Below are 23,534 nucleotides of genomic sequence, written 5' to 3'. Positions count from 1 at the left end.
GTCAACCGAACCGACCGGCGCGGGCTGGCGGGCTGGAGGGCAGGTACTGCCGGGTCGCTGCCGCTTCCGGCGGCCGGGAGCTCTCGCGAGAGGACGGTTCGGTATCGCGGGCGGTGGCGTTGCCGTGGCGACCGCGCGGGCCAAGGAGGCGGCGGCCGGGCCTTCTGTGAGTCAGTGGGCTGGGCTCCCACTGAGGTGCAGGGTCCGCGCCTGCGTCGCGGGGCAGTCACCTATGGGACTTTCCAAAAGCAAACACAAACTCCGAAAAGGTAAAGGGCCGCCGCCCCGCAGTCTCCACGGCGCGGCCCCGCCCCCACAAATCCTCCTGCGCCGGGTCCTCTCTGATGATCTTGCCTCGGGGACCTTTTCATCCGGGGAATATCCACGTGTAGGGAAATGGAGTGACCCAAGTCTTTCACGCTATCTTATTTCATTCCGGACCAAAGCAGGCGACTGAAGAAGGATGGAATCCTTTGCCCTAGACTCAGTAAAATATAGGTCTAATTAATTACCCATATATTTCAGGTGAGGAGCCAAAGTCGGGGCGCGCCTGTTCAATCCCAGAGGCTACGGAAAGGCCGGTGGACAGGCCTTCACAAGAGTCTGAGAAGCCTCTAGACACCAAGCCTGCAGAGAGCTTCCATGAGAAGAAAGGGGCAGCCAAGCGGCAGTGGCCTTCATCTGAAGTGGAAGGTAGGACACACCCAGGAGGGTACAGAACCTGAGGTGCGTTTGGGGATGGGGCGCACAGGAGCCTGTGGTGGGATGCTAGTAGCAGGGGGCGTGCCCTAACGGTGGAGGGGGTTTTAGGACCTTTAACATCAGAGTTCTAGTTGGAAGATGTAGTAAGTTTAGTCAAGGTTTAGGTGAGTTCCCACGTGGTAGATGCGGAACACACAGTCAAGAGGGCTAAGCAGTGCGCAGATCCCAAGCAGGCCTGCTGTCCTCCCGAGGGCTGGACGCCTTTGGCCCCAGTGTCGTTCCTTCGGCATTCCACAGACTGGGACAGAGCCTGGGAAGCTGCTCCCCTGCGGAGCACGGTCCCGTGGGAGCCCTCTGCCTGGCCACAGAGATCACGGAGGGGATAGGATGTTGGTGAAACAGCTGGGCAGAGTTACTCACCGTAACAGCCTTTGGGTGTGGGTCGGGGTTGAAGCCACAGAAGCAGCAGAATGTGAAGTTTTTCATCAGTTTTATCATGTCGGTCGTGGAGACGGAATTGTTAGGTATTAAACCAAGGGAGGAACGATGGGGTTTGTGTCTCCAGCACAGAGGCCTCTCACAGGCCCATTGCTGTAACTGGGTAGGAACCAGTGAGGCTGCGGCGGCGGGAATTGCCGAGTGATAGGGCGTGAGGGCAAAGCAGGGAGCCATGGCCGTGGGCTTCGGTGACTGTGAGGACGCATGGCCGGTGGGTCAGACAAGGAAGGGCAGGATGGATGCCCGCCTGGCAGGGGAGAGGAGCTGGGCACAGACAGCTTCAGACCGAGCCCCCTGAGGGTCACCAAGGGCAGGAAACGTTTGAGATGAGGGCGTTTGCCTTGGGGGCAAGGCCTGGACTTCAGATCCCAACTTAAGAGCCCTTACTTGAGGGCTGAAGAGTGCAGGAAGGGCCAGAGTCCTGGGGGGACGTTTGGAAAACTGCTACTAGTCTGTCGGGAGGCTTTTGGCTGTCAGTCACAGAAAAGCCATCCAGACACAGCTTTAGTGCTGAGGGGCTCGGTACCCCCCAAACAGAGGTGAGGTCAGAGGTAGGGCCCTCGGCGTGGCAGCATCACAGGCTGTGTGTCTACCCTCTGCCATCCTCTGTGTCCACGGTCCGCAGAGGGCTGGACGGCTCTTGGTGTTACACACGTGGGACTGCGTCTAGTTTGTGAGAGGCGTTACTTCTTGCTTCGTGTCAGCAAGGAGAATCTTCCCCCAGAAGCCTTGTGTGCCCGGTGTCTCCAGGATGGGCTGGACCTCTGCCAGCAAGGGAAGGTGTGGGCAGGGGACTCCACCAACAGTGTGTGTCATGCTCTCACTTCGGGGGTGGAGTGAGGATGGAGTTTCAAGAAAGCGAGTGGAGACTGCAGTCACAAGGAATGTGCCGCCCTGTGTACGACGCCCGAAAGCATGATGCGAGTGAAAGAAGCCAGATATAGATTCCTATTCCATTTATATGAAAAGTCCTGCAAAGGCAAATCCATATGGAGGGAAGCCTGGGCTAAGGGTGGGCACAGGGATCGGTCACAAGAGGGCACAAGGGCCCTTTTGAGGGTGATGGAAGTAGTCTCAAAACTGAATCAATGGTTGCCCAACTTTGAAAGTTTACTGAATTCCATTTAATTGCATGCTTTAAACAGGTAAATTTTGTGGTATTTAAATTGTACTGAAGAAAGCTGTTAAGAAAGGAGAACTAGCTGGCAGTGTTGAATGCTGCAGCGAGGTGGAGTAAACTCAGAGAAGACTGTCGACTGAGACCAGCAGCTGGTCTTGCTGGCCTTGCAGCGAGAGGCACTGGGAGTCGGGAGTGAGGACAGGACCTGGTCTGCCAGGAGCAACACCTCAAGTAGGGCAGGAGCATCTTCTCTTCCACATTCTGGTTTTAAAGCTGAGGAATTCCCCTATTAGATTTGGGAAAGTGACAACTTTCGGAAGTCACGTTTCTTTAAGTCATCCTAATGCCATAAAAGCCTCAGAGAAATAGAAAGGTCAACAAGTCAAAAATTCTGTGTGTTATACAATTTAAAAAGTAGGTTTTACCACTGTTGGGTAGAAATCAGAAAATGATTGCTGGGCTGGGGCCGGGGCAGGCTAGCTGACTGGAACAGGGCCCGTGGGAGCTTTGTGGGGTGGAGGAAAGTTCTGCATCTCGTTTGCGTGATGACACGGGTGCGTACAGTTGTGGAAAACTCTCCCGCTGAACAGTAAGGACCCTGCGTTTTGTCTAGTGTGAGTTATGCCGTGGACAACATGGAATACGCATGAGTCCTCGTCTCTTAGAGCCGCACCCGAAGTATTTTAAGGGCAAATGGACGTGCTGGGTGGGGATTTGCTGCCACGGGAAGGGGTGCACCTGTCTCTGCAGGTGCTACAGCCCCTCTCAGCCCACGGGTCCTGTGGTGTGACCTGGGGGTCTACGTCCCATCTCCAAATCTCTGAAGGCCTGACACTCTCCTGTAACCAGTGGAGTGGTGGAAGTGACTTGTGGGCTGGGCGGCCTGGCCGGGCTCACGGGGACGCTGGCTGTGCTGGGAGCCACTGTGCTGGGAAGTGCTCGGCTGCTGGGCAGGCCATAGGGGAGCCGCAGCCCGCGGTCCTGATCTCGCAGCCCGTCCAGCCCAGGTGCCGGGCTTGTGACGAGCTTGTCGTGACTCCAGCCCCAAGCTTGGAGTCTCCCTAGCCGAGCCACTGCACAGCACGTAGCAGCCCTGCGAGTGGACATCCACGTGTCCAGCCCAGCTGAGCCTTCAGACAGCATCTGACTGCAGCCCCTGGGAAACCACAGGTGACAACTGCAGTAGAACCTTTCCTGAATTCCTGAGCCATAAAACGGTAAGAAAATGGTGGTTTCAAGCTGCTGAGGTCTGGGGTGAGCCACTACTCAGCCGCAGTAACCAGCACACAGGGTAAGAGCTGGAGTGAGGTCAGCTTTGCCTGGGGTTTATGAGGACTTTGGCAGTTGGGCGATGAGTTGTATTGTACCATTCCCACTGCTTCTGTCTGTGCTTCAAATTTCGCATTACAGAATCCACAAACATACATTATACAGACCGAACACCACGAGCTGGCAGTCAGCCAATTCCAAAACGCTGCAGATTCTTCTGAAAAAAGAACTCTGATTTTTCTACAAATAAATGACTTGCAAAAAAGGTGGTGTCTTGGGCTTCCCTGGTGGCGCAGTGGTTGAGAGTCCGCCTGCCGATGCAGGGGACACGGGTTCGTGCCCTGGTCCGGGAGGATCCCACATGCCGCGGAGCGGCTGGGCCCGTGAGCCATGGCCGCTGAGCCTGCACGTCTGGAGCCTGTGCTCCGCAATGGGAGAGGCCACAGCGGTGAGAGGCCCGCGTACCGCAAAACAAAACAAAAGAAAGAAAAAAAAAACAAACAAAGACCATGGGCTGGGGGGCTTAAACAACAGACTTTGTTTCTCCTCGTTCTGGAGGCTGGGGAGGCCCTCAGTCTGGCTGTGCTCCTGTGAGAACCCCTCCCTGGCCCGCAGACAGCTGCCCGATTGCTGTGTCCTCACGTGGCCATGGCCTCATCTAAACCTGATTAATTCCCAAAGGCCCCACTTCTAAATACCAGCACACTGGGGACTAGGCCTTCAACATATGAATTCGGGGGACACAGACTTTCCGTCACAGCAGAGAGGGCTGTTAGAAGGGGCCTTGGGAGACCTATGAGCAAAAAGCCGTGCGTGTGTCTGGGCTGCGCCTTCTGGAGAAATCCAGTTGGGCAGTAGGTGATAACAAAGAATTGACGATAATACCCTGAGGTGTGAGGTGAGCATCCTCATCTGATTGAAGTACTGCATTTCTTGTTTGTGTGTGTGTTTGGTTTTTTATACAGCAGGTTCTTATTAGTCATCAGTTTTATACACATCAGTGTGTACATGTCAGTCCCAATCGCCCGTTTCAGCACACCACCATCCCCACCCCCCCGCAGCTTTCCCCCCTTGGTGTCCATACATTTGTTCTCTACATCTGTGTCTCAACTTCTGCCCTGCAAACCGGTTCATCTGTACCATTTTTCTAGGTTCCACATACATGCGTTAGTATACGATATTTGTTTTTCTCTTTCTGAAGAAGTACTGCATTTTTTTTTTTTTTTTGCGGTACACAGGCTTCTCACCGTTGTGGCCTCTCCTGTTGCGGAGCACAGGCTCCGGACGCGCAGGCTCAGCGGCCATGGCTCACGGGCCCAGCTGCTCCATGGCATGTGGGATCTTCTCGGACCAGGGCACAAACCCGCGTCCCCTGCATCAGCAGGTGGACTCTCAACAACTGCGCCACCAGGGAAGCCCGAAGTACTGCATTTTTAACTGTCAAAAAATATGCTGAAGAAAGCCAATTTCAAAAGGTCACATGCTGTACGATTTTATTCATGTAACATTCTCCAAATGACAAAATGATACAGATAAGAACAGACTAGGGACTGCCAGGGTTAGGGATGGCGGGGGCCGGGGGTGTGACTTTAAAGTATAGCATGAACGTGATCGTTGTGATGCTGGAGCAGTCCTGTGTCTGGATCGTGGTGGTGGTGACATGTGATCACATGGCACAGAACACACACTGTGCCACACGGAGCCTTATTTTTATTTTTTTATGTAACTTTTTAATATCATACTTGAGCTTTTTTTTTTTTTTTTTTTTTTTTTGGCAGTACGCGGGCCCTCTCACTGTTGTGGCCTCTCCCGCCGCGGAGCACAGGCTCTGGACGCGCAGGCCCAGCGGCCATGGCTCACGGGCCCAGCCGCTCCGCGGCATGTGGGATCTTCCCGGACCGGGGCACGAACCCGCGTCCCCTGCATCGGCAGGCGGACTCTCAACCACTGCGCCACCAGGGAAGCCCACGGAGCCTTATTCTACTGCAGTTACTTATGGTGCTACCACTGAGGGAGAATGGACGGAGGTACGGGGATCTCTCTGGACTACTTTTGCAACTTTCTCTGAATTTATAATATTAAAGTAAAATGTTTTAAAATACATCAGGGACTTCCCTGGTGGCACCGTGGTTAAGAATCCGCCTGCCAATGCGGGGGACATGGGTTCGTGCCCCGGTCTGGGAGGATCCCACACACCGCAGAGCAACTAAACCCGTGAGCCACAACTACTGAGCCTGCACTCTAGAGCCCGCGAGCTACAACTACTGAGCCTGCGAGCCACAACTACTGAGCCCGTGTGCCACAACTACTGAAGCCCACACTCCTAGAGCCTGTGCTCCACAACAAGAGAAGCCACTGCAATAAGAAGCCCACATAGTGCAACGAAGACTAGACCCCACTCCCCGCAACTAGACAAAGTCTGTGTGCAGCAAAGAAGACCCAATGCAGCCAAAAATAAATTTTTTAAAAAAGATGATTCTTTAAAAATAAATAAATAAATAAAAATACATCAGAAATTATAATAATTAAAATAACATGATTCCCATATAAGAATAGCAGGTCATTGAAATAGAAAACATGGACAAGAGTGTGTGTGTATGAACATTATGTATGTTTATATATAATCAGAATACAATACACCTGGCACCAAAAGTAAGTGGGAAAAGGAAGGATTATATAATAAATTGTGCTAGAAAAACGGTGTAACGTTTTAAGAGAAAACGTAAGCTGGATTGTAACCTCCTGCTATATGCTCTGATAAATTCCAGATGGTTTAAGAGTGGATATAAAAAGTGATTACATGTACATCAACTATACTTAAATTTTTTAAAAAGGTAGACTTACTATCAGCTGATACAGGTGACTCAAAGGGTAGAGGGAAAGAACGGCTAGAACCATCTTCCAGATGACAGTGTGTGGTCATCTAAAAAAAAATTTCCTTGCTGGAAAAAAAAGGTGGCTGCAAAAAATAAGACGTAAATTTTATTGATTCCTCAAAGCAAAGATATTACAGAGCAATGTTGAAGGATTTGCCTACATTAAAATGTAAAACATCTCCCTAAGCCCTCTATAAACAAATGTAAAACAAATGGTAAGCTCAAAAAGTATTTGCAACAAAAACGAGAGGCCAGAGAATAACACATGATAGACGGAGAGCCTGGACACACTGTTGGTGGAAGTCAGACTCCTTCCTGAAGGCAGTGTGGTAGCATGGAAGGCAGCATTCCAGAGCCCCATCACTGCCCTCTGAACAAGGCTGTAGGAGCCTCTCCCTTACATGTGGGCAGAGCCTGTGAGTAGGAATGGGCTGGGCTCCTGGGATCAGGGTAGTAACCCGTTGGTTTTTTTTTTTTTTTTTGGTACGCAGGCCTCTCAGTGTTGTGGCCTCTCCCGTCGCGGAGCACAGGCTCCGGATGCACAGGCTCAGCGGCCATGGCTCACGGGCCCAGCCGCTCCGCGGCATGTGGGATCCTCCCAGACCGGGGCACGAACCCGCGTCCCCTGCATCGGCAGGCGGACTCTCAACCACTGTGCCACCAGGGAAGCCCAACCCGTTGGTTTTGACTTAATCAAAATGGAGCTTCTCCTGAGCATGCCTGACCTCATCAGAGAAGCCTTTGAAAAAGGTGAAAGTGTCAGAGACGTGGCTGTGAAGAAGTCGGCTCCCATGATGTGAGAGCCGCCAGCCAGCAAGGAAAGGGGCTTCGTCCTTGGCACACAAAGAAAGGAACTCTGCCTACAACCTGAGTGGCCGTGGAAGGTCCCCAGGTCCAGATGAGGGCGCGGCCGGGCCGACAGCTGGATTGTAGCTTAGACTCCAGACACGTGGAGCCAGAGGTGATGTGTGCGCTGTTTTAAGTTGGCCACTAAAATAAGGTAACTTATTAGGCAGTAATTGAAAAATAGTACACGTCCTGTGTATTAAGAACCCTAAAAGGATTCATGTTTCTTATTTTATTTTTACTTTTTATATTTATTTATTTAATTTTTGTTTTTATTTTTGGCTGTGTCAGGTCTTAGTTGCGACACGCGGGATCTTCGCGGTGGCACGCGGGCTTCTCTCTAGTTGTGGTGCACGGGTTCCAGGGTGCATGGGCTCTGTAGTTTGCAGCACGTGGGCTTAGTTGCCCCGCGGCATGTGGGATCTTAGTTCCCCGACCAGGGATCGAACCCGCGTCCCCTGCATTGGAAGGCGGATTCTTTTTTTTTTTTTTTTGTCTTTTTTTTTTTAATTTTTAAAAAATTTATTTATTTAATTTTGGCTGTGTTGGGTCTTCGTTGCTGCGCACGGGCCATCTCCAGTTGCGGCGAGCGGGGGCTACTCTTCGCCGAGGTGCGCAGGCCTCTCACTGCGGTGGCTTCTCATGTTGTGGAGCACGGGCTCTAGTGGCGCTGGCTTCAGTAGTTGTGGCTCGTGGGCTCAGTAGTTGTGGCGCACGGGCTCAGCCGCTCTGCAGCATGTGGGATCTTCCCGGACCAGGGCTCGAACCCGTGTCCCCTGCACTGGCAGGCAGACCCCCAACCACTGCGCCACCAGGGAAGCCCAGAAGGCGGATTCTTTACCACTGGACCACCAGGGAAGTCCCAAAAGATTCATGTTTCTTTTTTTAAATAAATTTATTTTATTTATTTATATTTGGCTGTGTCGGGTCTTTGTTGCTGCGTGTGGGCTTCCTCTAGTTGCAGCGAGAGGGGGCTACTCTTCATTGCGGTGCGCAGGCTTCTCATTGCGGTGGCTTCTCTTGTTGCGGAGCATGGGCTCTAGGCGTGCGGGCTTCAGTAGTTGCAGCACGCAGGCTCAGTAGTTGTGGCTTACGGGCTCTAGAGCACAGGCTCAGTAGTTGTGGTGCATGGGCTTAGTTGCTCAACGTTATGTAGGATCTTCCCGGACCAGGGATTGAACCCGTGTCCCTTGCACTGGCAGGCAGACCCCCAACCACTGCGCCACCAGGGAAGCCCAGAAGGCAGATTCTTTACCACTGGACCACCAGGGAAGTCCCCAAAGATTCATGTTTCTAAATGAAGAAGCTTTAAACCTCTGAGGAAGATAAAAGGGAGTCTTGTTTTGGATTAGAAAGTCTCAGTAACATAAAGTTGTTAATTCTCCCTGATTCTAACAAATCAGTATGACCCCAAACAAAAGAGCACAGGTCGATTTGGGAGCCAGACCAAATTATCCCAAAGGTCACCTAAGAGGATAAAAATGTAAGAATGGCAGGAAACATCTGGAAAAGCAGAGGGATCGAGTCCTCTGACATGGAAGTGTCTCTCACAGTGGTGAACACGTAGCACAGCATGCGTGCATGGGGTCCCAGAGGAGTGCCATGTTGCAGACATGGGGGAAAGACGGAGGTTCCCCGAGTGCTGGGGCAACTCAGTCGACAACTGAGAAAACAAACAGTTAAACATGGAAAGTAAAACTATGAAAGTATGAAATGGAAATGAGTAAATGTTTTTATAAGTTTGGAGCAGGGGATGCCTTTTCCAGTCTGACAAACTCTAAAAGCCATTAAGGAATAGATGGATGAATCTGTTGCAGAAAGCGACAAAGGAAGCTAAAAGCCAGGGGCTACTTGCAGTATAAGTCACTAAGGGTGAATTTCCCAAATATAAAAAAGCTCACCAAAGAAAAAAAAACAGTCAATGTAGAAAATGCGGAATGACATGCATTCACAGGAGGATACGTGCCACGGGCCCATGAACGAGTGACAACGAGATGAGATGCTCAGCCTCCCCATGGCGAGGGTGCCCAAAGCTCAGGGAAGCTGGCGGTGACCGGTGACCAGCGGGGGCGGAGTCAGCACTTCCACTGTCAGTGTAACCTGGGAAAAGGTTTAGAAAAGTGAGAAGCAGGAGAGTGTGGAGGAAAGTTCTGCTGATAGCCTCCTAGAGGAAAGATAAATTTATATAATCTTTTGGCTGCACAGGGTCTTTTTTTAAATAAATGTATTTATCTTGTTTATTTATTTTTCACTGTGTTGGGTCCTCGTTGCTGCACGCAGGCTTCAGTAGTTGTGGCACAGGGGCTCAGTAGTTGCGGCACACAGGCTCTAGAGCACAGGCTCCGTAGTTGTGGCTCACGGGCTTAGTTGCTCCGCGGCATGTGGGATCTTCCCAGACCAGGACTCGAACCCGTGTCCCCTGCACTGGCAGGCGGATTCTTAACCACTGCGCCACCAGGGAAGTCCTGCACGGGGTCTTAGTTGAGGCACATGGGATCTTTGTTGTAGCATGTGAACACTTAGTTGCAGCATGTGGACTCTTAGTTGCAGCATGTGGGATCTAGTTCCCTGACCAGGGATTGAACCTGGGCCCCCTGCATCGGGAGCGTGGAGTCTTAGCCACTGGACCACCAGGCAAGTCCCAAAATTGATATAATCGTTATGGAAAACAGTTTGACAATATTTGCCAAAATTTTCCTAGTAACTTACCTGACAGATAAAGCTCCACAAGTGTATAAATACATAAATGCAGGAATGTTCATTGCAGCATTGTCCAAAGAAGAAAATTGGAAATGACCTAAATTATGTCCATCAAAGGGAGCTGGTTACGCACACGATGGGCCTCCGACAGTGAACTGCAGGCTGCCGTGGAGGAGGGGCCGCACCTGTGTGGATGTGGGGCTCAGCCTACTGCGTGGTCACTGCAACACTCAGCCTTGCACAGCGTGATCCCAGCTGCACATATGCATGTATGAAGTGTCCGCAAGGAGAAGCGTCATTCCATGTGCAGTCTCTAACCAACATGTATTATTTTTATTTTGAAATTATTTTTTTAACTTTATTTTTTATACAGCAGGTTCTTATTAGTTATCTATTTTATGCATATTAGTGTATATATGTCAATCCCAGTCTCCTAGCCCATCCCACCCCCATCACTTTCCCCCATTTAACCAACATGTATTATTTTTAAATTAAATATTCATAACCTTTTAAGTAGTCTTAACATATAAAAATGCTTGAACATTGAAAAAATGTTGAACATGAAAAAATGATCTCAATTTAAGTTAAATTCAAAAGGGACTTCCCTGGTGGCACAGTGGTTAAGAATCCGCCTGCCAACGCAGGGGACGCAGGTTCAAATCCTGGTCTGGGAAGATCCCACGTGCCACGGAGCAACTAAGCCCATGAGCCACAACTACTGAGCCTGTGTTCTACAGCCCGTGTGCCACAACTACTGAGCCTGTGTTCTACAGCCCGTGTGCCACCACTACTGAGCCCCTGTGCCACAACTACTGAAGCCTGCACGCCTAGAGCCCGTGCTCCGCAACAAGAGAAGCCACCGCAATGGGAAGCCCATGCACCGCAACGAAGAGTAGCCCCTGCTCACCACAACTAGAGAAAGCCCGCGTGCAGCAACAAAGACCCAACACAGCAAAAAATAAATTAAATAAATAAATTTTAAAAAATAAATTAAATCCAAAATACGACGAAATGCACATTTGGCTTAATGATAAAAATGAAAAGAAAGGATACTGTCAGTGCTCAGTGCAGGCCGTGGGCCATCGGCAGCGGGTTAGAACGACTGAAGCCATGCTTGCAGCGCTGAAGGTCGAGGTGGCTCTGGACCCGACTGCCTGGGACCCGGCGTCTCCCTCTCCCACCAGCCCTGGGCATGGGACTGAACCAACCCTCTGTGCCTCAGTTCCTCCGTCTGTAAAACGTAGGTCTTAAGAGGACCTACCTCAGAAACGTGCGGTGGTTATTCTAGGGCTCAGAGCAACGCCTAGCACGGGACGGGCACCTGCTCATCCCCCGTATAGCTGAGTTCCTGGGGTGTTCAGTGTTCTAATTCTGTGCAGTACACGTGTGTGCACACGGGGACACACAGGCCTGAACGGAGGGAGCAGGCCGGGAAGTGAGGCAGTGGAGGCAGTGAAGGGGCTTCTGCTTTTGTACTTTGTAACGTTTCACACGTCCCGTGTGTTCCTGGTAATCCTGACAAGTTTGAGAAAACGCTGTGGCGTCCATTTCTAGAGTGCCCTGCCTGATAAAGCTCTGTGCAGAGAATCCTTTGCACACTGTGTGTCTGAACCTTCACCTCTGGGGCAGACCCTGCCTTTCCCAGGTCTCGCTCCTGCGTCTGTCACCCTGGCTGCCCGGCAGCTCAGGCTTTCCACGGGGATGGTGCGGGTGTCTGTCCGTTCCCCTCCTGGAAGGAGGCCTCTAGGGTCACCACTGCGTGGCTGCGTTGCCGGTTGGTGTAAGCTTTGGAATGTTCACTTACGGTTTTGACTGCTTTCAACCTCACCCATTTCTTTTCCTGAGCCACGAACCTAATTGCTTTGCTCTGGCCCTAACACAGACATTGTCTGTTTTACAGAAGAGTTTTTCCACAGACTTATGAAATACCCGGATGTTTCCTTCCTTCTAGAGAAACCTGATGTAAATTCAGAAGAGAAGAAATTTGCCATCCCCCGGATTGTCATCACCACAGCCTCAAAAGAGACTCTGATCAGCTACGGTTCCACAGGAATGGAGGAGCAGAGGACCATTCGGGAAAGGGCTGAACCGGGCCCCTTCTACCGACACAGGAACCCCAGTACGGTAGACGCCTATAATTCACAGACCGAAGAATAAACAGGCACCCCAGTAGCTGCAGTCACTCCCTGTGCTCTGAGTCTCAGAGGTGATGGCAAAGGGCTGCAGGTGCCCCTTCAGTAAACAAGGCTCTCCCCAGCTTCTCCAAAGCCGCAGGCAGCTTGGCAGAGGGCAAGAGTGACTCTGGGGTCATCGGTGAAGAGATGACCCTGTCGGAGCTGTCTGGCTGTGCAGAGTGATGAACTGGTAGCAGGCAGCATCTCTTGCTGACTCTGGATGCGCATTAGAACCCTTCCTGTTCGCTTCTGAAGGAGCGTGGTGTAAGCACTCAGCAGTTACAGTGGAGGAGGTGTCCCCCACCCTTGAACAAAAGGTCGGACTCTGAGGATGAAACCTTAAGGTGGTTAGGTCCCAGAACAGGGAAGTGCACAGTCACCTTGGAGGGTCCAAGGGCTCCTAGCTTGAGTATTAGGGATGCAAGGTATTATAGGATCCAGAAGAAGAATGTGGATGCAGGAGTGGTGGCAGCCATGGCACTTAGAACTGTGGAAGTGGCTTTGTCAGAGTGCCCTGGGAGAAGGTGAGTTGAACTGACAACTTCCCCTCTTTCTGGCTGTGTTTGAGGGCTCCTGGTGGGGAGGGGCTGTTCAGGGGACCCCCAGCCTCAGCTGTCCATCCTCACCGGCAGCCCTTGGGTCAGAGTCCATTCTCCTCCGAGGTGGCTGGAGAGAGTGCCCTGCCCGTCCGAGCGCAAACGTTTAGTCTGATGACAGTATATGTCAGCTTCCTTCGTTCCTGGAACGATCAGCAGGCCGTACACATGGTCTGTCTATTGATGAGGGTCATATTCTTTAGTAGTAAACAGTACAAGTGACTTTCAATCCATAAGTTTTGGTATAACCCAAGAAAAAAGAAATCTCATCTTGACATTGTTTACTAACATATTATCAACATCCTTATTTGTATTTATTTAGTATGTTTATTTATGTATCCTGACTGCCATGACTAAATATTTATACAGAAAAATCAAGCCCATACAAAGGTGAATTTGAACCCATTGGGTCAGCATGCCTCGCCTTCTCTATAAAGTTTCTAGTAGCTGTTGCATTTCTATTATATGACCTAGAAACTGCCCTCCTCCTACCCCTGCCCTGAGCATCTCAAACAAATAATCCCCAAACTATGCTTGCCATGGCATTCATCCTAATCTCATTATTAGCCGTGAGCTTAGCTTATCAGAATTCAAAACCACCAGAATGAACTGAATGTGGTAATTAGTTTAAATACTTTTGACTCATGATTATTTAACTTCCTAATTATCAAACGCCCTGAACTTACATTCGCATCATTTTAGCATTTACAGTATAGTCCCCGTGACAGGAGAAGCTGCACCCCTCCTCCTACACGGGCCACTCACTGCCCTGCCTCGTTTTTCTCCTTAGCACGCCGTCTGCTTTACTTACCTCGTTTACCGCCTCCAGTTAGAATGTAAGGTCCGCCAGGGCAGAGCCTGACAGGGCCGAGCACGTACTGTGTGCTCAACACGGATGTGTTAGGTGACGCTTTGGTCCCACAGTCCCTCCGTCGCCGCGTCCTGTCAGTTCTTTAACAGCTCTCGGACGCGCCCTCTGCTCTTGGTCCCCACTGGCCCTGCCCGAGCCTCCTCCCTCCCTGGCTCCAGGTCAGCCCTCCAGTATCCCAGGGAGAGCTCTACAGCACAGCTCCCGCGGCCCCGCGGCCGCCACGGCCCCCGCAGCCACCCCGCAGGCCACTGCAGCCCCCCGGACTTCGGCCTCCTCCTCCGGCGGCCGTTACTCAGCGCCCCAGCGCGGTCACGTGCCCGCACTTAAAACTGAAGTAGGGTCTCCCTGGTGGCGCACTGGTTGAGAGTCCGCCTGCCGATGCAGGGGACGCGGGTTCGTGCCCCGGTCCGGGAAGATCCCACATGCCGCGGAGCGGCTGGGCCCGTGAGCCATGGCCGCTGAGCCTGCGCGTCCAGAGCCTGTGCTCCGCAACGGGAGAGGCCCCAACAGTGAGAGGCCCGCGTACCGCAAAACAAACAAACAAAAAACTAAAGTAAAGCTAGAACCTTGGTAGTTCGAGTGCATCGTAGGAGTTGAGGTCCTCGTGGGTGGGGTCGGGTCTTCGGGAGGTTTCCTTGGTAACCGTTGCTGAGGAGGGGACGCCCCGGAAGTAGGCCATGCGCTTGCTCCGAGGAATATCCGTCTGCGCCTGCGCACATGGGAAGTGGGGGGGGTGGGGTGGGGTGGGGTGGGGCTGAGCTCGGCATGGGGGAGCCGGAGCCGGAGCCGGAACAGATCCGTCTGAAGTGTATCCGTAAGGAAGGCTTCTTCACGGTGCCTCCAGAGCACAGGGTGCGACGACGGGCTGCTCGGGGTAGATGTGTCCTCGCCGGCGGCAGGGCGGAGCCGAAACGCACTGGGGCCCTCAGTGTCGCGCTAAAGCGCCAGGTTTCCGGCGAGAGCGGGAACGACAGTCCCAGAGCTCCTCGCGACAGGCGCGGAAGCTGGCGGCGGCCGCCCGGGACTCCGGTCCCGGCCGGTCCGCAGACCCCGGGGCGTGTGACGCCCGCGCGAGGGAAGGGCCGGCTCTCTGGCCTCCGGCCGCCTAGGCCAGAGCGCGCTGCGGCGCGGGCGTTTCTTAGCTTTGTGCCGGGGACGGGCGCCTTGTGTCCGGAGACAGTAGCCATGGGAAGAGTTGGAGGCGTGTCTCCCACCGGGCTGTGGGTGCACCGTGCGCGGGGCCCCACCTGTGACCCGGCAGCTTCGTTTGTGCCTTGCTCCGTGTGGGGCCTCTGCGTGTGTAACTGTCACTTAGTCTTTTCGGGGACCCTTTGTAGAGGTGAGGAGGGTGAAGCTTAGGGGCGTTGGGTGGTTTCTCCAAGGTAGACGGCTCGTGCAGGGGCAGGTGTGAACCCTGGCGGCGGATTGTTTTAAACACTTGCTGGTGCTCTGAGAGGCCGCCTCAGTGCCCAGTAAGGATCCTAACATACTGGCTGAGTGAGCGCAGGACCCCCCCCTTGAGCCGTCCGCCGCCGTCGTTCATCACCGAGACACGCAGCAGCTGCTCTCAGTGGGGAGTTAAGACATACCCGGACGAGGACAGTGCACAATAGTAGGTGCTGTGAGACGAAAGTGTCGGGATTTTTCAGAGAAAGAATGCTTTCAGCTGGGGGCCAGGAAGCAGTTTTGCAAAGCGGTAGCATTTCTGCTGGGCGGGTAAGTGTGAGTGCGTTTTGGACACGCAGAGACGAGGAGGGTTCTTGCCAGACCTGGGCAGCAGCAGGAGCAAAGTCCCGCGAAGCACAGAGCGCACAAGAAGCACCAGGGGGTCACGGGAGAGAGAGGACAACTAGGTTGAGCTGAAACCGTGGAAGGGCTTCAGTACAGGCCAGGTGACTCTGACTCCGTTCCCCAGGATGGCGGGCAAGATACATAGAGGCAGGGAGTCCAAAGAAGGGCTCTTAGAACTTGAACCTTGCCGCACGTGCTTCTCCGACCCAAGGGGAGGTGCTCATTGATTCTGCTACAACTGACGGTGTATTAGGGTACAGGCTCTCTGCTAGAATATGGAGACCCCAAAATACAGTGGCGTAAGTACAGGACTTTATGTCTGGCTCCCCTAACGCCTCACAGGTGGGCCAGGCACTCAGGTTTTCTCTTTGCTTCACTTGTGCCCCACCCAAATCCCAGCCTGCCTCAAGGGGCAGGAAGGTGTGAGCAGCAAGCAGCCTCCTTTGATTAAAAAGTTGCACTTGTCCCTTCTGCCCGCATCCCATTGGCCAGGATTTAGTCACATGGTCACACCCAGCTGCAAGGGAGGCTGGGAACTGTGGCCACCAGCTGGGTGGCTATGTGCCCCTGGGCAGTTTCATAACCCAAAGGAAGAAGTAATGTGTGGATGACTGAGACAGTTTTTGCCGCAGAAGTGTTTCCACTGTGCTTGGTAGATGCTTTGAGAAGTTCTTCAAGCTTTTTCCACGTCCAGAGCTTGCTTGTTTCTTTCTTTCTTTATTTATGGCCTCTCCCTGCAGCTTGTGGGATTTCAGTTCCCCCAGTCAGGGATTGAATCCAGGCCCCCGGCACTGAGAGTGCGCAGTTCTATCCAGTGGACTGCCGGAGAAAACCCCAGAGCATAATTTAGAGCGGTGCTGTTCAGGGGACTTTCTGTGATGGTGGAAATGTTCTGTTTTCTGAATCGTCCAGGATGGTCACCACAGCTGCGTGGGGCCATCGAGTGCTTCACATGGCTTATGCAGCTGAAGAAATGGACTTTTACTTTCATTTTAGTTAATTTTAACCAAATGTGGCTGGCAGTTCCTCCTTTTGGGCAGCACACATCTGGACCATGGAATTGAAAGGGAGTGGTTAGACCGTCTTTGATATCACATTCAAAGAGGCCAGCATCATCACCCCATTTTCTCACCTGCAAACCCAGGTGTGTGGTGACCTTTCTGTTTGGTGAGCAGGACACAAGCTGGCTTTTTGGTACCAATTGCGTGTCCATATCCATCTCTGGTGCCATTAGCTGCCGGATCCCCTCACCGCCAGCACCTCTCTCTTTCAGCTGGGACGGTGCCGGAGCGTGAAGGAGTTTGAGAAGCTGAACCGCATTGGGGAAGGCACCTACGGCATTGTGTGTGAGTGGCCACGGTGGGAGGCCTGGGCGCCCAGGGACTGTCCCAGCAGTAGCTGTGGCGGGGCTGGAAGGAGGGGACAGGTGACCTCTAATCCCTGGTGTAATTGCCGTAGATTTCACACCACTCCTGAATAAACACAAGCATCAGGTTGCTAACGTGTACCCGTGAGTAGAGGTAGCTGGTATAGCCAGAGCTGCATCCACAGTAGCTGGGACATTGGTGTGCGTCAGACTGCTACGGGTTTGGAAGATGCACAATTTAGCACAGTGCTTTGGGGAGCCAGCTTTGACAAAATAAGAGTTCCTTTTTCAAGATAAGCTACCTTATTTGCTGTTAGAACATAGTAACCACAGAGCACAAAGCAGTGATCTGCATACCAGCTCTAAGAAGGAAAACTTACAGGGAGCTTCTCACAACCAGGGGCCCTGTACCAGCTCAAGCCAGAGGACTCCCCAGGGAGCACATCTCGCAGGGTCGGGTGCTGCTTGCGAGGAGTGTGGACGGGCTGCCACAGGGTACCCAGCAGTCAAGGGGGAAAAGAAGGGAGCCCCTGTGGGGCAGGAGGCCACACGGTGGGGTCGGGCTTGGAGCCTATCCTGGAGGAGTTTCCATTGCAGACAGGGCCCGGGATACCCAAACGGATGAGATTGTTGCCCTGAAGAAAGTGCGAATGGACAAGGAGAAGGATGGTGAGCGCGGAGGGGCCGCCGGACCACTCTGAGCTCACGTGGGAGGGGGAGGAAGGTGTGAGTTGCCTGAGGCCCACCCCCGAGTCACGCCTGCTTTCCCAAGGGTGTCTGCATGATGGTCAAAGGAGGCTGATCTCTGGGGGCTGCAGCCTGGCCCCTGCCACACAGTCTAGGCCTCAGCCCCCCTAAGCCCTGTGCGGTTCATCCCCTTCACCCTCCCATTGGGTGACTGCCTCATCTTCTGTCTCAGCTCAGCGTCACCCCTCCACAGGGCTTTCCCACCCAAGACTGAGCCGGCAGCACCTGTGTGCTCCACGCCGCCCTGCCGACAGCCCCGTGGCTGCCTGTGCAGGCAGGGCTGTGCTGGGCGCACTGGGGGCCACCTGCCATGCACAGGGGTCAGTACAGGGTGCTGCTTGCATTTGATGAAGGAGGGAAGAGTTAAAGGTGCTGGTTAGGATGGCCTTGCTTCTCCCTGAAGTAGCAGGCAGAGCCCTGACAGCGGCGGGCATGGGGGTCCCTGAGAGGGGATGTAGACAGGGGTTGGGGGCTCACTGAGTAGCTGGCTGTCAGGGGTCCCTGTGTGCAGGGGAGCGTCACAGAGGCTGTCAGGGGTCCCTGTCTGCGGGGGAGGGGTCACAGAGGCTGTCAGGGGTCCCTGTCTGCAGGACTGGGCGTCACAGAGGCTGTCAGGGGTCCCTGTCTGCAGGACTGGGCGTCACAGAGGCTGTCAGGGGTCCCTGTCTGCAGGACTGGGCGTCACAGAGGCTGTCAGGGGTCCCTGTCTGCACGGGGGGGGGTCACAGAGGCTCTCAGGGGTCCCTGTCTGCAGGGGGCGGTCCCAGAGGCTGTCAGGGGTCCCTGTCTGCGGGGGGGGGTCACAGAGGCTGTCAGGGGTCCCTGTCTGCAGGACTGGGCGTCACAGAGGCTGTCAGGGGTCCCTGTCTGCGGGGGGGGGTCACAGAGGCTGTCAGGGGTCCCTGTCTGCAGGACTGGGCGTCACAGAGGCTGTCAGGGGTCCCTGTCTGCACGGGGGGGGTCACAGAGGCTGTCAGGGGTCCCTGTCTGCAGGGGGCGGTCCCAGAGGCTGTCAGGGGTCCCTGTCTGCAGGGGGCGGTCCCAGAGGCTGTCAGGGGGTCCTGACTGCAGGGGTGGGCTCGCTGAGGCCGCGCTGGGTTGCAGGGGTCCCCATCAGCAGCCTTCGGGAGATCACGCTTCTCCTTCGCCTCCGCCATCCGAACATCGTGGAGCTGAAGGAGGTGGTTGTGGGGAACCACCTGGAGAGGTGAGTGGGCCGCTTGCTGCCCCCGCATTGGGTCCTGCCCGCCCCTCCCTCTTACCCTTCCTGCTGCCCCAGGAGGGTCCCTTGGCCCACTTGGGAGGAGGTGGGAGGTGGCCTGCGTTTCCCCCTCTTCTTTTCAGCATCTTCCTGGTGATGGGTTACTGTGAGCAGGACCTGGCCAGCCTTCTGGAGAACATGCCGACACCCTTCTCTGAGGCGCAGGTTTGAGGCTGCGGGCTCTGGTGGCGGGCTTCCCACGTCCTTGCTCGGCGCACTGTGGCAGACGCAGGCTGCCCTGACCCTGCATCCTGGCCCTGTACAGGTCAAGTGCATCGTGCTGCAGGTGCTCCGGGGCCTCCAGTACTTGCACCGGAACTTCATCATCCACAGGTGGGCGGGGTTCACGGGCCTGGAAGGGGGCGGGGCCTCAGGAAACATTTTTCCAGAGGAGTGCTGGTTTGTGACATGGGGGAAGTGTGACTGCCAGTACTGACCCAGTGCCAGTTGACGTTGCCCAGTATCCAGGAGAGGAGCAGGCACAGCCTCGATGCAGTAGAGGTTCTGTGACTGCTCCTGGCGGATGGTCCAAGAGCAGATAATACCTGTTTTCTCCTCTGGGGGGCCGATGGTGTGAGCGAGTCAGGCTCTGAGAAGTGCTGCGTTGGAGAGAGCCTTACTGGAAGGCAGGCCAGGAAGGGCAGAGACTGGAGGGGCAGAGGGGAGGGTCTTGCAGGCCTGGGCAGGACCTTGCAGGCAGCAGTTCCGTGTGCCCTCGGTGGCTCGTATGGCCTGGGTGGGGATCAGACACAGCCCTGGAAGTCAGACCTGGGCTCAAGGCCGCCTCTGCCAGTTTCTCAGAAAGTTACTGAGAGCTCTCTCTGGTGTTCCCAGCTGCCAAATCGCCTTGCACTGCCTGCCCTCCTTATTTTTAAGAAGTGCAGGGACTTCATGGCGGTCCAGTGGTTTAGACTTTGCCTTCCAATGCAGGGGGTGCGGGTTCGATCGCTGGTCGGGGAGCTAAGATCCCACATGCCTCGCGGCCAGAAAATCCAAAGCATAAAAAAGAAGCAGTAGGGCTTCCCTGGTGGTGCAATGGTTGGGGGTCCGCCTGCTGATGCAGGGGACGTGGGTTCGTGCCCCGGTGCGGGAAGATCCCACATGCCGCGGAGCGGCTGGGCCCATGAACCATGGCCGCTGAGCCTGTGCGTCCGGAGCCTGTGCTCCGCAATGGGAGAGGCCACAGCAGTGAGAGGCCCGCGTACCGCAAAAAAAAAACCCAAAAAAACCCAGAAGCAATATTGTAACAAATTCAGTGAAGACTTTAAAAATAGTCCACATAAAAAAAATTAAAAAGTGCAAACAGGGGCTTCCTTGGTGGCGCAGTGGTTGAGAGTCCGCCTGCCGATGCAGGGGACACGGGTTCGTGCCCCGGTCCGGGAAGATCCCACATGCAGTGGAGCGGCTGGGCCCCTGAGCCATGGCCGCTGAGCCTGCGCGTCCGGAGCCTGTGCTCCGCAACGGGAGAGGCCACAACACTGAGAGGCCTGCGTACCAAAAAAAAAAAAAAAAAAAGCGCAAACAGGAGGAGACGTATGGGGAAATGTTCTAAGCATCACTGCGACGGACAGGAGGAGACGTATGGGGAAATGTTCTAAGCGTCACTGCGACGGTGACAGCCTCTTTCCCCACGCAGTTTCCTGGGAAGCACTGGTGGTCTCTTTTTGTCACAGGGATCTGAAGGTCTCCAACTTGCTCATGACGGATAAGGGCTGCGTGAAGACAGGTGGGTGCAGGTGCTGGCTCTTTGGTGGGGGCCTCCATGAGCGCCACCTCGACGGGGCGGCAGGCCGGTCCCGATAAGCACCTGCACGCTACAAGCTGGTTGCAAACGTCAGTGGACAGTCTTCACTGGGTGACACTCTCCCTCCCGTCTGTCCAGCGGACTTCGGCCTGGCCCGGGCCTATGGCATCCCGCTGAAGCCAATGACCCCCAAGGTGGTCACCCTCTGGTGAGTCCCTGGGGACCGTGGGAAGTGGGGGGGTCACGCTGAAGCTGCCCAAGGACCTTGGAGGATTTTAGGCTGTGGGGCTGCACACACTCAGAGGCTGGGTGTGGATGGCTCTGAGGCCGAGCAGGGCTGCCACCGGGAAGGACCTGCCCCGTCCAGACGGGGTGCTGCTCTGAGCTGCTCGGAAGGGGCGGTGTCTCCACCGACGGGAGGACAGAACAGTGCATGTCCTCTGTAATTATTTCTCACTCGACATTTTGAAGAACGGGGTTGTGCTTTAGGGCAGGATGCTTTCTGCCGTGTGTCACTCAGCCCCGACCTGTGTAGAACGGGCCAGCACAGGACACTGCTGCACGCGGGAGCCATCCAGTGACAGCAGCTGCTGCCTCGTGTGCTGTGTTTGTCGGGTTTAGTGGAAGGGACAGCCGAGCTGGGCTTCATGCTCCATTGTCCAGGCTGACTCTGGCTCTCAGGGCCGGTGGTGGCCGGTGGGTAGGCTGGTGCAGAGCCACGGTGCCTCGTGGAGGCCGGGCCAGAGGAGAGGAACTGCCAGACCCAAGGTGGGGGCTCCTGTTCGCAGGTACCGAGCCCCTGAACTGCTGCTGGGGACCACCACGCAGACCACCAGCATCGACATGTGGTGAGGGGTGGATGCACCCGGGGCCTTGGGCAGGGCGGGGTGGTCTTGTGGGAGCTGGCGGGGCAGGAGTGGGGCTGGGGTCTCGCCAGCCTCCCAACTCCCAGGAAGGTGGGCCTGCGCCTGGGGTCCCGAGAGGCAGTGTAAGACGGCTTCGGCGTTCACGGCTCCCATCACTGAGGACCCGCCCTTGTGGCCACTCAGAGAGGCCTGCTGGTGCCAGCTCACGTGGCCCGGGGGGAGAACCCAGTGGTCACCTGCCTTCCCGTCGTGGCCTCCTCCCAGCTCTGCCCCCGTCCTCTGACCCCAGCGCCCGGGAGCCGGGGCCCGGCGGAGTGGTGCTCTGCGGGGCCGGAGGAGCTGAGGCGAGGCCCCGTGCTCCCCTGCAGGGCCGTGGGCTGCATCCTGGCCGAGCTGCTGGCCCATAAGCCCCTTCTGCCCGGCGCTTCCGAGATCCACCAGGTGGACCTGATCGTACAGCTGCTGGGGACACCCAGTGAGAACATCTGGCCGGTGAGTGCCGGCCCTGCCCTCCCCTCTCCTGCCCCCTGCCGGCCGCCAGCCTGCAGCTGCCACTCCCCCTCCCCCACACAGGGCTTCTCCCAGCTGCCACTGGTGAGCCAGTACAGTCTGAGGAAGCAGCCCTACAACAACCTGAAGCACAAGTTCCCGTGGCTCTCGGAGGCCGGCCTGCGCCTGCTGAACCTTCTCTTCATGTACGACCCCAAGAAAAGGTGCTGACCCGGCCTGCGGGCGGGCAGGGGCGCCGTGACTGAGAGGGCCCCTCCCAGACATGCCTGTGAGGCCTGGGCCTCTGCCCGCCCAGGTCATGAAGCCCTTTCTGAGGCTCCTGTCGGTTTCTGGGCCCCCGGTCCCTACCTGCCACCCAGCTGTCTGCCGTGCGGGGCAGGTGTGAGGGAGATGGGCCAGGCCCCATGAACGGCAAGGCCTTCTCTCCAGGGCGACAGCTGGCGACTGCCTGGAGAGCTCCTACTTCAAGGAGAAGCCCCTGCGTGAGTCTCCCCCACCCCCTGGCCAGCGCTTGGCTGGGGTCCCTGTCCGGGCCGGGGCCGCTGTTGGGCAGGTGGGCAGTGGGGCCCGAGCAGGCACGGGCTGCTCGTGCCGCAGGAACCGCGTGCAGGGCCAGGAGGGGAGCAGAGGGAGGCGTGGGGGGCCCTCCCCATCCGGCGCTGAGCAGCCCCCTCCCTGCAGCCTGCGAGCCGGAGCTCATGCCCACTTTCCCCCACCACCGCAACAAGCGTGCTGCCCCGGCCACATCCTCAGGCGCTGAGAGCCAGAGCCGGCGCTGCAAGCCCTGAGGGCGGGGGCCCCTGCGGCCCGGCCTGTCCCTCGGCCAGGACCGACCAGCTGCTCCAGCTGACTGCACCGCTTCCTGCACCTCTGCCCACCGCTGCCCCAGAATGGCACCGTGTGGACATGGGGGATGCCGGTGGGTGCGTCCTGCAGGCCCAGACACCCTGCCGGGCGCCACCTGGTGGCTCTGTCATCTCATGGCTCTGCCATCTGGTGGCTGGGCTGGGTCCACCTGTTGCCAAGCCCTCAGACCCTCACTTCCCAGGAGGAAATTTGGCTGGGCCTATCTCAGGAGGTGTCTCTGGCTTGGGACAAGCAGACCCCACGTGGTCACTTTTGTCCCCACTTGATCCCCAGGGTCGGCCTAGGAAGGGAGAGGCTACAGTGACCCCCCCGCTGGGGCTGCAGGACTCAGAGTGGGAAGGAGGGGTGGGGTGTGGGGTGTCGCCAGCTTGGTGGACTAGGGTCTGGGCAGCTCTGAGCCCACCAGAGGGACAGCCCCTGGATTGGGGGCTGTGCCCTGTGCCCACTCCCCACTGAGGCTCCTGGGGAGGGACATGGTTGGGCCTCGGAGAGATAAACGCTTTCCTCACAGACACAGCTGGATCCAGCGTCCTTTAATGTACTTTGAGGTTGTGATTCGCGTGACAGGTGTGGGGGGAGGGGCCACACACAAGACTGGCCCCACCCCAGGCCCAGGTGGGCAGACCCACCCCCTCCAGCCCTGTGAGCGGGCTGGCGGCTGGCAGCTGGTGCATCTTCACCACGGGACCCAGGTGGGCTCTGGGGTGGGAGCCTTGGAGATCCCTCACCC

At 55.6% G+C, this 23,534-nt stretch overlaps 1 protein-coding gene across 2 annotated transcripts; it reads left to right on the top strand.

Moving 5' to 3' along the window:
• Positions 1-14,417: 14,417 nt before the first annotated feature.
• CDK10 (cyclin dependent kinase 10) lies at positions 14,418-23,309 on the top strand (the record flags this gene model as incomplete). Of its 2 annotated transcripts, none has more annotated exons than XM_082862540.1 (13): positions 14,418-14,504; positions 16,717-16,789; positions 17,407-17,478; positions 18,661-18,763; positions 18,901-18,982; positions 19,083-19,150; positions 20,491-20,543; positions 20,700-20,769; positions 21,350-21,409; positions 21,796-21,919; positions 22,001-22,140; positions 22,367-22,419; positions 22,619-23,309. In XM_082862540.1, the coding sequence occupies 13 exons, from the start codon at positions 14,418-14,420 to the stop codon at positions 22,723-22,725; spliced, it is 1,092 nt and encodes a 363-aa protein (XP_082718666.1). In that variant the 3' UTR covers positions 22,726-23,309. The 2 variants fall into 2 exon arrangements, with proteins under 2 accessions (XP_082718666.1, XP_082718667.1); XM_082862541.1 differs by having other exon boundaries at positions 14,420-14,466.
• Positions 23,310-23,534: the final 225 nt, after the last annotated feature.

The sequence above is a fragment of the Leucopleurus acutus genome, assembly GCF_964270905.1.
Source record: "Leucopleurus acutus genome assembly, chromosome: 20".
NCBI lineage: Eukaryota > Metazoa > Chordata > Mammalia > Artiodactyla > Delphinidae > Leucopleurus > Leucopleurus acutus.
This window is presented reverse-complemented; position numbering and strand designations above follow the sequence as displayed.